The following is a 14,312-nucleotide window of genomic DNA, read 5'->3' as shown; positions in this document are numbered from 1 at the left end:
GTACATCTTAGCCTGCATCACCCAGATACCATGCTTATTTGGCATTTTGTTTTCTAAAAGGATGTTTAAGACAAATACAAATCAGTGAAGAATGGCGTTTACTTTCTCTGTGACCCATAGTCTGTGCAGCCTATAGTCTATTCAGGTTAGAAGAACTGAGAGTTCAGTTCCAAAGAACTTCCTTTGAGTGTTGAATGTATTCGAATGTTTGCTACATCATGAGTAATCAAGTGAATGAAGTAATAATAGTAGTAGCACTACCTCATACTCATGCAACACTTACCAGGAGCCAGACTGTTCTAAGCATTCACATATATAAACTAGTTTCTCAAACAACACTGTGAGGTAGATACTACTGGATTTCATAGATTATAAGATGTACATTTTAACAGCTCTCAGGGCTATGTCTTATGATATGGCACCATACAGTTATAATTGCCAGCATTTTTTCTTGGAGTCTATAAAATAAGATTGAGAACAGTGATGTCTTAAATTTGACTTTATTTTAAAAAGCGACATCCAAATTTATAAATGAAGAAGCTGAAATGCAGGGAGGTTAAGTGGCTTGCCCCAGGTCGTGCAGTCAGGAATAGCATAGAGTTAAAATCCAGGAGGTCTGCCTTTGTATTCTCGTGGTATCTAATGTACAAGTTCATTGTGTGCTTTGGAGTTGGATTTCTCAGACCTGGTTCTACTTAAGTGTGACTCTGAGCAAGTTAACATAATTTCTCTGTGTATCAGATTCCTCATCTGTAGGACAAGAATAATAATGATACTAACTTCATAGGTTTAGGTAAGGATTAAATGAGAAAATATGTAAAGTCCTGAAAGTGGTGTTTGGCACATTGTGAACACTGAGTAAAATGTTAGTGGTAGTAGTGTGGTGGTGGTATTTAGGAAACATTGTCTAAGAAGCACAGAATAGAATAATCTGAAAATAAGGGAAGAAGGTTTTTCCCAATTTCTCAAGCATCACTATAGAATGCCTGCAGCCAGGTGCAGTGGCTCACTGCAGTAATCCCAGCACTTTGGGAGGGCGAGGCAGACAGATCACTTGAGCTCAGGCGTTCAAGACCAGTCTGGACAACACGGTGAAACCCCGTCTCTATGGAAAAAAGAAAAAAAAATTAGCTGGGTATGGTGGTGCGTGCCTGTGGTATAGTTGTGCTACTTGGGAAGTTGAGGTGGGAGAATTGCTTGATTCCGGGAGGTTGAGGCTGCAGCGAGCCATGATCATGCCACTGCACTCCAGCCTGGGTGTCAGGGAAAAAAAAAAAAAAAAAGACCTGCAAAACCAAGTGTACTTTGCTGATTTTTGCCATTCTAATATCCCTTTAATTTTCTCATTTTCTCTTATTGTAAAATATAGTCATCCCTCAGTATGGGGTGGGGGGGGATTGGTTCCAGGACCCCTTGTGGATACCAGCATCCATGGATGTTCAAGTCTCTTCTATAAAATGGTGTGGTATTTGCAGATAGCCTATGCACATCCTCCCATGTACGTTAAGTCATCTCTAGATTATTTTTAATAGCTAATACAGTGTAATTGGTAGGTAAATAGTTGTTATTCTGCATTTTAAATTTTGTTTTACTTTTTGTTGTGGCATTTTTTTGGTTTTTGATTTTTTTTTTTTTTTTTTTTTTGAGACAGGGTCTTACTCTGTCATCCAGGCTAGAGTACAGTGATGTAATTGTGGCTCACTGCAGCCTTGAATTCCTGGGCTCAAGTGATCTTCCTGAGTGGCTAGGACTATAGGTGCACACTACTACACCCAGCCAATTTTTTTTTTCTATTCTTTATAGATATGGGGTCTCACTATGTTGCCTGGGCTGGTATTGAACTCCTAGCCTCAAGCAATCCTCCTGCCTCAGCCTCCCAAAGTGCTGGGTTTACAGGTATGAGCCATTGCACCTGGCTGTTTTGGGGGTTTTAAAAGATATTTTTTATTTGCAGTTAGTTGAGTCTGTGGATACAGAGGGCTGACTGTACTTATGTTCCTATAGCTTCAACAGCTCTTAATAATTTCAAAGGAGAGACATTTTTAAGGTAGCAAATTAGTGAACCTAAATCTTACAGATTTCCTTTTGTTCGTTGATTTTATAAGAAAACATTTCTTCCAGTAGATTAATGAGATAACATTTTTTTAATATTTATACTGTTCCATGCAGTTATAAGCACTTCACATTTAACCCTCATAGCAACTTTATAAGGAATGTATCATTGTTAGCTCCATTTTATAGATGAGGAAACTGAGGTAAGAAGTACTTTGCTCAGACTTACATGACTAGGAAGAGCAGAACCATGGTACTTTAAAGTTGATGACACTTTCACAGTGGATAACTTACCTCTCAATGCAAAATTTATGCTCGAGGTCTGACTTCCAGTAATTTCTGGCACATTTGGGTTTTAAAAAACAGTTGGCAGGACCCTTGATATGATGCAATAAGAATAGCACTCTCTTGTTATCTTCCTCCCAAGAACCAATAACCCTGGTTTAATCATGAGAAAAACATCTGACAAATCCCAGTTGAGAGACATTCAACAAACTGCCTGCCAGCAGTCCTCAAAACTATCAAGGTCATTAAAAACAAGGAAAGTCTGAGAACTACCATGGCCAACTCGAGGCTAAAGAGACATGACAAAACTCAATGTCATGTGGCAACCTGGATGGGATCCTGGAACAGAAAAAGGATGTCAGGCAAAAAGCAAGCACATTTGAATAAAGTTTGGACCTTAGTTGCTAATACTGTATCAATATTGGTTCATTAATTGTGATTCGTGTACCATAGTAGTAGAAGATGTTAACAATAGGGAAAACTAGATACGGGGTAAACAAGAACTTTCTGTACTATCCTTATAATGTTATTATTTCTTTTTCATTTTCTCTTATCCAGGGAGCAGATTTTAAGAGTAAAAGAAGATGAGAATGTTCCCTTTCTACTGGTTGGTAACAAATCAGATTTAGAAGATAAAAGGCAGGTTTCTGTAGAAGAGGCAAAAAACAGAGCTGAGCAGTGGAATGTTAACTACGTGGAAACATCTGCTAAAACACGAGCTAATGTTGACAAGGTAACACGTGACTCTCTTTACTACTGCATCATGTTAAAATAGGTTGGTTTGCTTTAACTTGGCTCTCTTTTGTCTGGAGAGTCTATGAAACTTTCAAATAGAGATGTAAAGTATGTTGATTTTTATCATCCCTGAATGCTCAGATACATGTTAGGAATTTTAGTTCACCTTCTCCTTAGCTTCCCAAGAGACGTTAAAACACAAGACACTGCAGCGAAATGTACCTTTTTTTTTTTTTTTTTTTTTAGCACTGATGGCATTCTTGACCTTTTTCCCCCCTTATCCTATTGAGTCTTTGAATAATTTAGAAGGAATTGTGTGAGTCCCAAGATTCCAGCACTGAGCATTCTTACCTCTGACCTGAGGCCTACCCAACCCCACTTAAGTTCTTAAAAATAAGGATACCACCCAAGATGAAGAAGCCCCCAGATAAGATCGTTTTAAAAAATCTCTCCTGCCACTCTCCACTCCCCACCCTCAACTTTTGTTTTCTCCTGAAAGAGAAAGAAAGAAAAGGAAACCCTCTGACCTCCTTTCTTGTCTTCTCACTTTGTTCAGAGTGGCCCTTCCTGAAGACCAGATGTGGAACACCCACAAGTACATTTCATCCCACTACCCTAGACCAGGTCCAGTATCTAGAAAGACTGTCCACTGGGCTGAGGTAGCACAGGATCTTAAAGGCCTCCAAGTGTGGTCTCTCTTTAGCCTGCAAGTATCTAGGCTCTACAGTAGTGCCACTCAAGCTCTAATAGGCAAAAGAACTGCCAGTAAATCTTGATAAACACACATTCTTGGGTCTTATCCCCAGAGATTTGGATTCATTTGGTCTGGAATGGGGCCTGAGAATTTACACTTGTAGCAAGTGCTGCGTGTGCCTGTAGATTTATAACCCTGATCCAGAAAGTACTAGGTTAAAAAAAAAGTTCAAGATTTGCTCTGTCATTTTGCTGTAGGTCTTAAGACAGTGTCATTGCTGTCTTAAACTTACTAACTTTGTAGCACATTGTCAGATTCCTTTAGGTCTAACATATCTGTACAAAGTGAGTACTACAGATTTTTATTCAGGATACTAGTTTTTTCTAAGGTTGGGGCTAGAGCAAGTGTGTGTGTGTGTGTGTGTGTGTGTGTGTGTGTGTGTGTGTGTGTGTGTGTGTGTGTGTGTGTGTGTTTTGCTTAAATAACAAAGTTATTTCCCACAGTTCTGGAGGCTGGTAAGTCTAAGATCAAGGTCTTAGACAATATGATTCTGGAGAGGGCTTTCTTCCTGATTTGCAGGATTTCCTTATACCTTCCTGCTGTATCCTCACATGACAGAGAGAGAGAGATAGCTCTCCTCATTCTTAGAAGGATACTAATTCCATCATGAAAACCCTACCCTAGTGACAGAATTACCAAAAGGCCCCATCTCTTATTGTCATCACATAAGGAATTAGGGTTTCAGTATATGAATTTTGGGGTGACACAAGCATTCAGTCCATAGCATGCCCTTTCATAGTTTCCTGGAAACCACGGTTTCTGAACACAGTAAGTAGGGCTTGGGTATTTCAGTTAGCTTCCGTTTGGAAATGGGAACAAGAATACCTGCTTCATAGGATTATTGTAAAGATGAAATGAAATCACATATGTAAAATGCCCCAGCCTGTGCCTGACCTATAGTAAGTCATTAGAAAATTATAGATTTGAAGAGACAATATGTAGGGCAAATATTTTTAAAGTGCTAATGAAAATATATTTTAAAATTGAGGGTGTTTGAGGTTTTAAAAGGCAACATTGAACATTCTTATAGCATATATATACTTTCCTAATTGAGGTCTCGAGTAGGTTGTAGAACACACTATAAAAACTATTTAAACCTAAGGGGAGTGGGGAAGACATGCTGACACTGGCAGTTCAAGATAGAAAGCTGTATTGTAACAGTCCTTGTGATCATCTGTTGGCATCAGAGGCCCTGGGAAGTATGGTGTCTGCATTAGCACAGCTCTTACGGACAGTGAGAGAAAGACCAAAAACCTAGGAAAAATGCCCCCAAAACAGCAACAGGCATGTCGTAGAAAGGAAACACAAATGGCCTTTGAACTGGAAGAGAGGTTCGGTCTCTTATAAAACGGGAAGTACAACTTAAAAATATAGTGGAATGTCCTTTTTTTACCCGTCACTTTGGGAGAAAAAAAGCAAAGAGGTTGAGAATAGAATATACTGTCGGCAAGAGTATAGAAAAATAGGAACCTCTCATTTTGGTGGAAGGACAGTTTTGTGATATCCATCAGAATTATGACCCAACAATTTAAGTGCTAAAAATGTATTATACAGAACAAATTATGCACTCACGTATACATGTATGTTCAGTAGTAGTCAGTGAAGCATTAGTTTTAGAAGCAAAAGACTGGAAATATCCAAGTGTTCAATAATGGACTGGTTTAAATAATGGAGTATTGCCCAACCATTAAAAAGAAATGAAGATAGAACTAAATGTGCTGATATCAAATGATCTTCAATTATAAAGTAAGTGAAACAAAGTACAGAGTGGGGTCTGTAGCTTGCTGCCATGTGTTTTAAACACACATACATACACATTATCTATGTACACATCATAAGGATATGTAAGACTCTGGTACTTGTGGTTGTCTCCAGAGAATTAAGTCACAGTTTATGCACTTTTCACTGTAAATACCCTTGTGAACTTTTTGCCATATTCATGGACACTTGGCCCTCAACACCGATTTCAGCTGCGCAGATTTTTTTTCACAGATGCAGTCTGCCCTCCATGTCATTGGGCTCTGCGTCTACAACTAGATACAAACAGAATACAGCAGGATGTGAAACCTGCATATGCGGAGGGCTGGCTTTTTGTATCCATGGGTTCCGCAGGGCCAGCTGCGGGACTTGAGTAGGTACAGATTTTGGTATCCGCAGGCATCCTGGAACCAATCCCCCACAGATACTGAGGTACGACTGTATCACTTTTTCAAAAAAATAAAAGTATAAGACTGTTTTAGTTACTATGGCTGTATAACAAAGTACACCCCAAAACCTTTCTGGGTAAAACAGTCATTTATTCTGCTTATACATTCTGTGGCCAAGAATTTGAACAGGGCACAGTGGAAATGGCTTGGCTCTGCTCTACAGTGTCTGCTGCCTCAGCTGAAAGCTTCAAGTCTAGGCACTGGAAATACCTAAAGTTAGGTTCTGAAGGCTTGTTCGCACATGTCTGGCTCAGCCAGATAATGCTGGCTGTTATCCAAGGATGCCTCAGTTCCTCTCCAGGTGGGCTTCTCCATGTGGCCTTTTCCACATGTGCTAGTTTAGGCTTCCTCACAGCACAGTGGGCAGAGTCTCCAAGGGCAAGTGTCACAAGAGAAGAAGAACCAGGCAAAAACCATACATCCTTTAATGACATAGTCTCTGAAGTTACGCAGCATTATTTCTACCTCATTCTACAGGTTGGAGGTAGTCACAAAGTCTCACCTAGGTTGAGAAGGAAGGGCAGTAGACTTCACCTCTTGATGAAAAGTGGCAGGATTCTGGAAAAGCACATGGGAAGCATTGCTGTGGCCAGTTTCAGATAATACAGTCTGCAGTCAGTGGTCACCTGTCCAAAACAGAATTACATTAAACGAGGCTGCTTGTAAAGTGAGGTGGAAATCCATACTGAAGAATGTAATTTCGTGTACTGCTACATCCTGCGGAGTGGCTACCAGATAAAGTACTTCAGTGGCTACGTAAAAGTCATTTGCAGCAACTATTCAATTTCCGGGATTAGGTTATACTTGTGTTCGTGGTTGTTCTCCTGAGAAAATAATCTAATAATCAGAAAAGCTAATATTTGTTTGTACTTATAAGAGCCAGGCACTGTGATAAGTACCAACCATTTAATCCTTAATTATGTGAGGCATAAATACTCTTCCGATGCTCACTTTTTAGACGAGGAAGCTGAGTTGTGGGAAGATTACATAACTGGCTCAAGGTCACGGGGTTTGTGGTGGCATCTGCAGCCTCTGGGTCTGGCCAACTCTGGTTATAACATGCTCACATTCTTTCCTCACTGTTTTACTCAGAAAAATGGTTGGGGCCAGGTGCGGTGGCTCACACCTATAATGCCTGCACTCTGGTAGGCTGAGGCAGGCAGATTACTTGAGCCCAGGAGTTCGAGACCAGCCTGGGCAACATGGCAAAACCCTATCTCTACAAAAAATACAAAAATTAGCCAGGTATGGTGGCGAATGTCTCTGTAGTCCCAGTTACTTGGGAGGCTGAGACAGGAGGATTGCTTGACCCTGGGAGGCGGAGGCTACAGTGAGCTGAGATCACACCACTACCCTCCAGCCTGGGTAATGGAGCTAGACCCTATCTCAAAAACAAAACAAAACAATGGTTGGAATAGCTAGTGTATCTCCCATTTCTTATGTCATCCACTACTAGAAGCCTGATCACAAATTTTCAGGAATAGGAAGTGTTATTCCCTTTTATTAAATTGTGACGTGTCGTGCTTTGTCGCAGAACAAATGCTAGCTCTCCGTAAGATCATTGGCTCATGCCTTATCCTCATCTGGATGCCAAATAGACCATTAGGTGGAAGTTTCAAAGATGCAGATTTAAAATCTACTTATGAAAAAGTGTCATAGCCACCAGAGATGGGGCATGGCATATCTCAGGAGGCCATGCTTGTCACAGAGGAATCACCCCAAGGCTCGAGGAACATCTGGGCAAACCTACTTGGGTACTCATTGGATTCATTCAATGACCTTGTTAGTATCCTAGCTAAATGCTCTGGTTCTTAATTCACGACTCCAAGGTTGCTCTTGATTTTAAGGAACATTCTGGCAGAACAGAAAGAAGTTGAGCAAATATTAACAGATGTCCAGAGGGGGAGTGTGATTTATTATGTCAAGAGAATCAGTTTTATGTTGAGGGAAGAATGTTGGTAGAAATACACTGTATTTTTTGGAAAAGATATTTGGGTTTTTTCATTGTACAAGTAATACATGGATACATGCTTATTATATAAAGAAAAATTCATAATACAGAAACATAAGGAGGAAAAATGAGTCACTTTTCTCCCATATTTCATTCCCTTCCCCTGCCTTTCAGTAGCCAGTGCTAACACGGGTGTGTCTTTCCAGACGTTAAAAGCAGGCATACACATCTCTAAGGGAAAGTTTGCATTTGCTTGTTTTTCCCCCTGTATTAATAGGATTTGTGCATATTTATACACACACATATTTTATATCTGTATATATAGTGCATATTTCTGTGGTGTGCTTTTAAAATTTTATGACAAATCTTATAACTCTTCCATGTCACCGCATATAGATGTATCCACATTCCTTTCAAAACCACAAAGTATTCTATGGTTAGGCTTTTCCATAATACAGCTGTTTTCCTATTAATGACATTTGTTACAGCACTGTTCACAATAGCCAAGATACGGAACTAACCCAAGTGCCAACAACAGATGAATGGATAAAGAAAATATGATATATACACACTATAAAATACTATTCAACCATTGAAAAGGATGAAATCCTGTCATTCAAGGCAATATGGATAGAACTGGAGAAAATTAAGTGAAATAAGCCAGGAACAGGCAGTTAAACACTGCATGTTCTCATTCATATGTAAAAGCTTAGAAAAGTTGATCTCACAGAAGTAAAAAATAGAACAGAATACTAGAGGCGGGAATGGGAGGGATAGGTAGAGATTTGTTAAATTATACAGAATTACAGCTAGATATGAGGAATGAGCTCTGGTGTACTACACTACTGTAGATGACTATACTTAACAATAATATATAGTTTCAAATAACCTGAAAGGAGGATAATGAATGTTCCCAACACAAATAATAAATGATTGAGATGATGGCTGTGCTAATTACCCTGGTCTTATAACTGTACATTATATGTATCAAAACATCACGGTATACTCTGTGAATATGTGTCAGTTAAACAGACAAAATTCAATTGAAAATAAAATCAGAAATTAAACCTTCATCCAGTTTCCTTTTCATAGTGATTTATCTGCATTAGAAAGCAATACTGGGAGTATTCCAATGATTACAGTTAGTTAGAATTGAGACCTCCTGTCCTAGCTAGTTAGCCAGAGACTTGAAAAAGAGGTCTTCTGAAATTCCTAGTCTCTGGGGAAATAGAATCACAACCAGTCGGGGCAGGAATTCATGGGTTTTATGTCATCGTTGTGTTTCATTCTGTTGCGTACTGTGTGTGTGTGTGTGTGTGTGTGTGTGTGTGTTTTATGCTCAGTTTTTCCCTTTAACCATTTATGCTCCTTCATGTTGGTCGTATGTCCATTTGACTCAGTCCATTCTTCTCTGGTAGTTTCCTTGCTTTCTGACTTAAATTTTATGCTTCTTGCTGCAGATCAGAAATCAGCCATTCATCTGAGGAGCTCAGGTTCTGTTTAGGAGGAGTGGTTTCTGGCAGCCACAGCATAGTTACTTAATTTGCTTGCTGGTATTGTGTTGTCATTTTTTAGTGAGTAGTGCTAGGAAATAGGTATTATTAAAAGAAAAAAAATGTGATCATGTTGTTATTTCCAATTCAAATTTAACGTTATAAATGTTTACATCTTTGATTTTGTATTTATATCTTTTCTCTTACACTGAAAATCTTGGTTCCTAAATTACATTAACATTAACATAATTCCTCCCTTGCATTAGTCTTCAGTGTATATAAAATAGTTCCAAAAGAGCAACATTGCTGTCACAAACAAACTACAAAATGAAGTTTGGCTGGGTGTGGTGGCTCACGTCTGTAATCCCAGCACATTCAGAGGCTGAGGCAGGCAGGTCACCTGAGGTCAGGAGTTTGAGACCAGCCTGGCCAACATGGCAAAACCCTGTCTCTACCAAAAATACAAAAATTAGCCGGGCATGGTGGCGCACATCTGTAATCCCAACTACTCGGGAGGCTGAGGCAGAAGAATCTCTTGAACCCAGGGGGCGGAGATTGCAGTGAGCTGAGATCGCGTCATCGCACTCCAGCCTGGGGCACTCCAGCCTGGGCAACACAGTCTCTCAAAAAAAAAAAAAAGGTTTAAGATTTGTCTTTGTATTGTTTTGTTGGAATTTTGTTTCTATTTTTATCCTTAGCATCTATTCTAAAATAGGTACTTTCTATGCTATGTCTTGTAGACCTTTGAAATAATTCCTCTGTCACCATCTTGGAATATAGTCAGTCTTACTTGTTTGTGTTTTTTTTGTTTGTTTGTTTGTTTGTTTGTTTTTTGAAACGGAATCTCACTCTGTTGCCCAGGCTGGAGTTTAGTGGCATGATCTCAGCTCACTGCAACCTTCACCTCCTGAATTCAAGTGATCTGCCTCAGCCTCTCTAGTAGCTGGGATTACAGGCATATGCCACCATACCTGGCTAATTTTTTGTATTTTTAGAAGAGATGAGGTTTCTGTATGTTGGCCAGGCTGGTCTTGAACTCCTGACCTCAGGTGATCTACCCACCTCAGCCTCCCAGAGTGCTGGATTTTAGGCGTGAGCCACCATGCCCAGCTAGTCTTACTTGTTTAAATTTGATTTTCAATTTTTAGGATTTGCTATTTTATTTTTTTATTTGTTTTTTTGAGACTAAGTCTTGCTCTGTCACCCAGGCAGGAATGCAGTGGCACGATCTTGGCTCAGTGCAACCTCCACCTCCCGGGTTCAAGCAATTCTTGTGCCTCAGCCTCCCGAGTAGCTGGGATTACAGGTGCCCTCCACCACACCCAGCTAATTTTTGTATTTTTAGTAGAGATAGTGTTTTGCCATGTTGGCCAGGGTATTCTAGAACTCCTGACCTCAGGTGATCTGCCCGCCTCGGCCTCCGAGAGTGCTGAGATTACAGGCGTGAGTCACTGCCCCGGCCTAATTTTATTTTTGAGTATGTAAACCACCTGTGTCTCTAAAGTAGAAATTCTATAACAAGATATACTCAGAGATGCCTCACTCTTCCTTGTACCCTCCTCCCTTCTTCTTGAAAATAAAATTGATTATTGGGGTTTGGTTTATTATTTCATTGTTCTTTGTCCAAGGGCAAACAAATACAGGTGTACTCCTACCCTACACACACGCACACAGGTAGTGCTCTATCTGCTATTGTGTATGTTGCTTTTTTCAGAGATGCGTTAGGAAAGGCCACATCAGTCATGACATACGCACACTTTACTCACAGCACTCGTTATCGCTTTCATATTTCTTGCTTATCTTTAGTCTTACTGGGTTTTGTAATTCTACACGTAAAAACTTATTTTTTAAATCCAGAATTCAAAAGTGATCATAAAAGTTATTCCTCCTTTTATCATATACTCTCAGCTGTTTATGTGGAGTGTGAGTGTGTAGCCTTCCAGACCCTTCTGTGTTACAGAACAGAGGAATTTCTTACTGAAATTTAACTTTGAATTGTTATACTCATATTTTTTTTAGTTACTATGCTAATATCTCATTATTTACCAGTTCCTAGACATCAGACAAAAACTGATAAATTCGCACATATAGAGTAACAGACAAAGCTTTTTCTCCATTTTTAGAAATGAAGCTGAGGAAACCAAGTTATGAAATACCAAATTATTAAATATAAAGTTAAGCATATATTGTTAAATATAAATTAATAAAATACATTTATTGATTATTAAAGTACTTCAGTATAATCCATTGAGTTTTATCTTTGGGGCTATCGTCACCTTGTAGCACTTGATAGATTTTCGTCTCAAAAACTGGAACAGAAAGATCAGGTTTTATTACATATGAACATTTTTACCATAAAGTGTAATTCAGAAAACTTCCTAGTTTCCTCCTTTTTTCAAGATACTGGGAGAATCAGGCTTTAGTTGTATGCTTTCCACTCTCTACTCCAAACAAGAGCTCTTAAATATTTATACTTCTGTTATCCCCAAAGTTTACTGCTGTGATTTGGAGAAGTACTAAGTTCATATATCTGTTTGCTTTATTGATCCTATTTTTTTTCTTTCTAGGTATTTTTTGATTTAATGAGAGAAATTCGAGCGAGAAAGATGGAAGACAGCAAAGAAAAGAATGGAAAAAAGAAGAGGAAAAGTTTAGCCAAGAGAATCAGAGAAAGATGCTGCATTTTATAATCAAAGCCCAAACTCCTTTCTTATCTTGACCATACTAATAAATATAATTTATAAGCATTGCCATTGAAGGCTTAATTGACTGAAATTACTTTAACATTTTGGAAATTGTTGTATATCACTAAAAGCATGAATTGGAACTGCAATGAAAGTCAAATTTACTTAAAAAAGAAATTAATGTGGCTTCACCAAGAAGCAAAGTTCAACTTATTTCATAATTGCCTACATTTATCATGGTCCTGAATGTAGCGTGTGAGCTTGTGTTTCTCGGCAGTCTTTCTTGAAATATTAAATAAAGAGGTGAGATGGGGGTGGGGAGTGGGAGGAAAGGCGACTTCCTCTGGTGTTTATTATAAAGCTTAAATTTTATATCATTTTAAAATGTCTTGGTCTTCTGCCTTGAAAAATGACAATTGTGAACATGATAGTTAAACTGTACCACTTTTTTTAACCATTATTATGCAAAATTTAGAAGAAAAGTTATTGGCATGGTTGTTGCATATAGTTAAACTGAGAGTAATTCATCTGTGAATCTGCTTTAGTTACCTGGTGAGTAACTTAGAAAAGTGGTGTAAACTTGTACATGGAATTTTTTGAATATGCCTTAATTTAGAAACTGAAAAATACCCGGTTATATCATTCTGGGTGTGTTAACTGACACCAGGGGTCCACTGCCCCGTGTGTACTGGTGAGAAAATATATGCCTAGCATGGAGTACAGCTTTTGTATAGAAAATTCTTGAGAAGTAACTGTCTGCTAGGAGTCTGTCCAAATTTAAAATGTGTGCCATACTCTGGTTCTTGAAAATAAGATTCCGGAGCTCTTTGATCGCTTTTAATAAACTGCAAGGTCATTTTAAGTGAAGGGCCAGCCTATACTTGTAAGATAATTTTCAACTGCGAGGATTCAGCACGTTATGTTTGAATGAACCCTCCTCTTCTTGAAGATGCTGGTCCCGGGAAATCACTTTCTGCCAGTGGTGAGCATGTAAGTGTTAAGTTTTTAATCTGGGAGCAGGGCGCAGGAAGAAAATGTCAGTAGTGCTAATGCATTTTGCACTAGAACACTTCGGGAAAATATTCATGCTTGCCATCTGTTCATTTCTAAATTTATACTCATGAAGTTACAATTTGATACAGGAATTATTAGTAGTAATTCTTGTCTGTTCATGTACAATGAAGAACACTAGCTACATTTTCAGAAGTTAACATCAAGCCGTCAAACCTGGGTATAGTGCAGAAAACGTGTGGCACACACTGACCACACATTAGGCTGTGTCACCATGGTGTGGTGTTCCTGCTGGAAGAATTCTGGCACACTACTTGGGGACATAATTTCAGTCGGAAATACGCCACTGTCAGAATTTTTCCCCCCTCTTTGCAGTGGGGCTAGGACAGTTGATTCAACAAAGTATTTTTTTCTTTTTTCTCAGTCCTAATTTCAACAGGTCAAAGATGTGTTCAGGCATTCCAGGTAACAGGTGTGTACGTAAAGTTAGGAACTCACTCTTTAGATATCACATCCAGCTTCTCATGTTAAATATTTGTCCTTAAAGGGTTTGAGATGTACATCTTTCATTTCGTATTTCTCATAGGCTGTGCCATGTGCGGAATTCAAGTTACCAATGTAACACTGGCCAGCGGGCCCAGCAATCTCCATGTGTACTCATTGCAGTCTTATTTAACCAGGGGTCCTAACCACTAACATTGTGACTTTTCTTTGAGACCTTTCCTCTCCTGGGTACTGAGGTGCTATGAAGCCAACTGACAAAGATGCATCACGTGTCTTAGGCTGATGCCACTACCCGATTTGTTTATTTGCAATTTGAGCCATTTAAAGACCAATAAACTTCCTTTTTTAAAATGTTTGTGGTGTTACTTGATGTTTATAATATAACATGTAATATTCAAATGTATCAACGCGGGTGTTTTTACCAAACAACTACATCTTTTGAGCTCTCGGTTCGGAGACTTCTTTTGTGTAATGCCAGATTTCCTAAATAATAGTGTCAGCATTGCTAAGATTTAATCAAGGCTCAGAAATGGAGGGACTCGTGTACAACTGCATGGAAGATGTTCTATGCGGCCATGAAATGACAAATGTGTACATTACTTTTAGAATGCTCCAAACTCTAGAATGAATAGGTGA

General features: G+C 39.0%; 1 protein-coding gene across 2 annotated transcripts in view; it reads left to right on the top strand.

Annotated features, from left to right (window-relative positions):
- Positions 1-14,027, top strand: part of RALA (RAS like proto-oncogene A) — an 83,959-nt gene extending 69,932 nt beyond the window's left edge. Inside the window, exons 5-6 of one of the 2 annotated variants that reach the window (XM_015133535.3) lie at positions 2,896-3,070; positions 12,045-14,027. In XM_015133535.3, the coding sequence (XP_014989021.1) occupies positions 2,896-3,070; positions 12,045-12,167 (298 nt within the window). In that variant the 3' untranslated portion in view covers positions 12,168-14,027. The remainder of the gene's footprint in view (positions 1-2,895; positions 3,071-12,044) is intronic. The other variant, NM_001266456.2, reaches the window with a different exon arrangement.
- Positions 14,028-14,312: the final 285 nt, after the last annotated feature.

Source organism: Macaca mulatta, chromosome 3, assembly GCF_049350105.2.
Source record: "Macaca mulatta isolate MMU2019108-1 chromosome 3, T2T-MMU8v2.0, whole genome shotgun sequence".
In the NCBI taxonomy this organism is placed as follows: Eukaryota; Metazoa; Chordata; class Mammalia; order Primates; family Cercopithecidae; genus Macaca; species Macaca mulatta.
The sequence above is the reverse complement of the archived record's forward strand: the minus strand, read 5'-3'. Positions and strand labels throughout refer to the sequence as shown.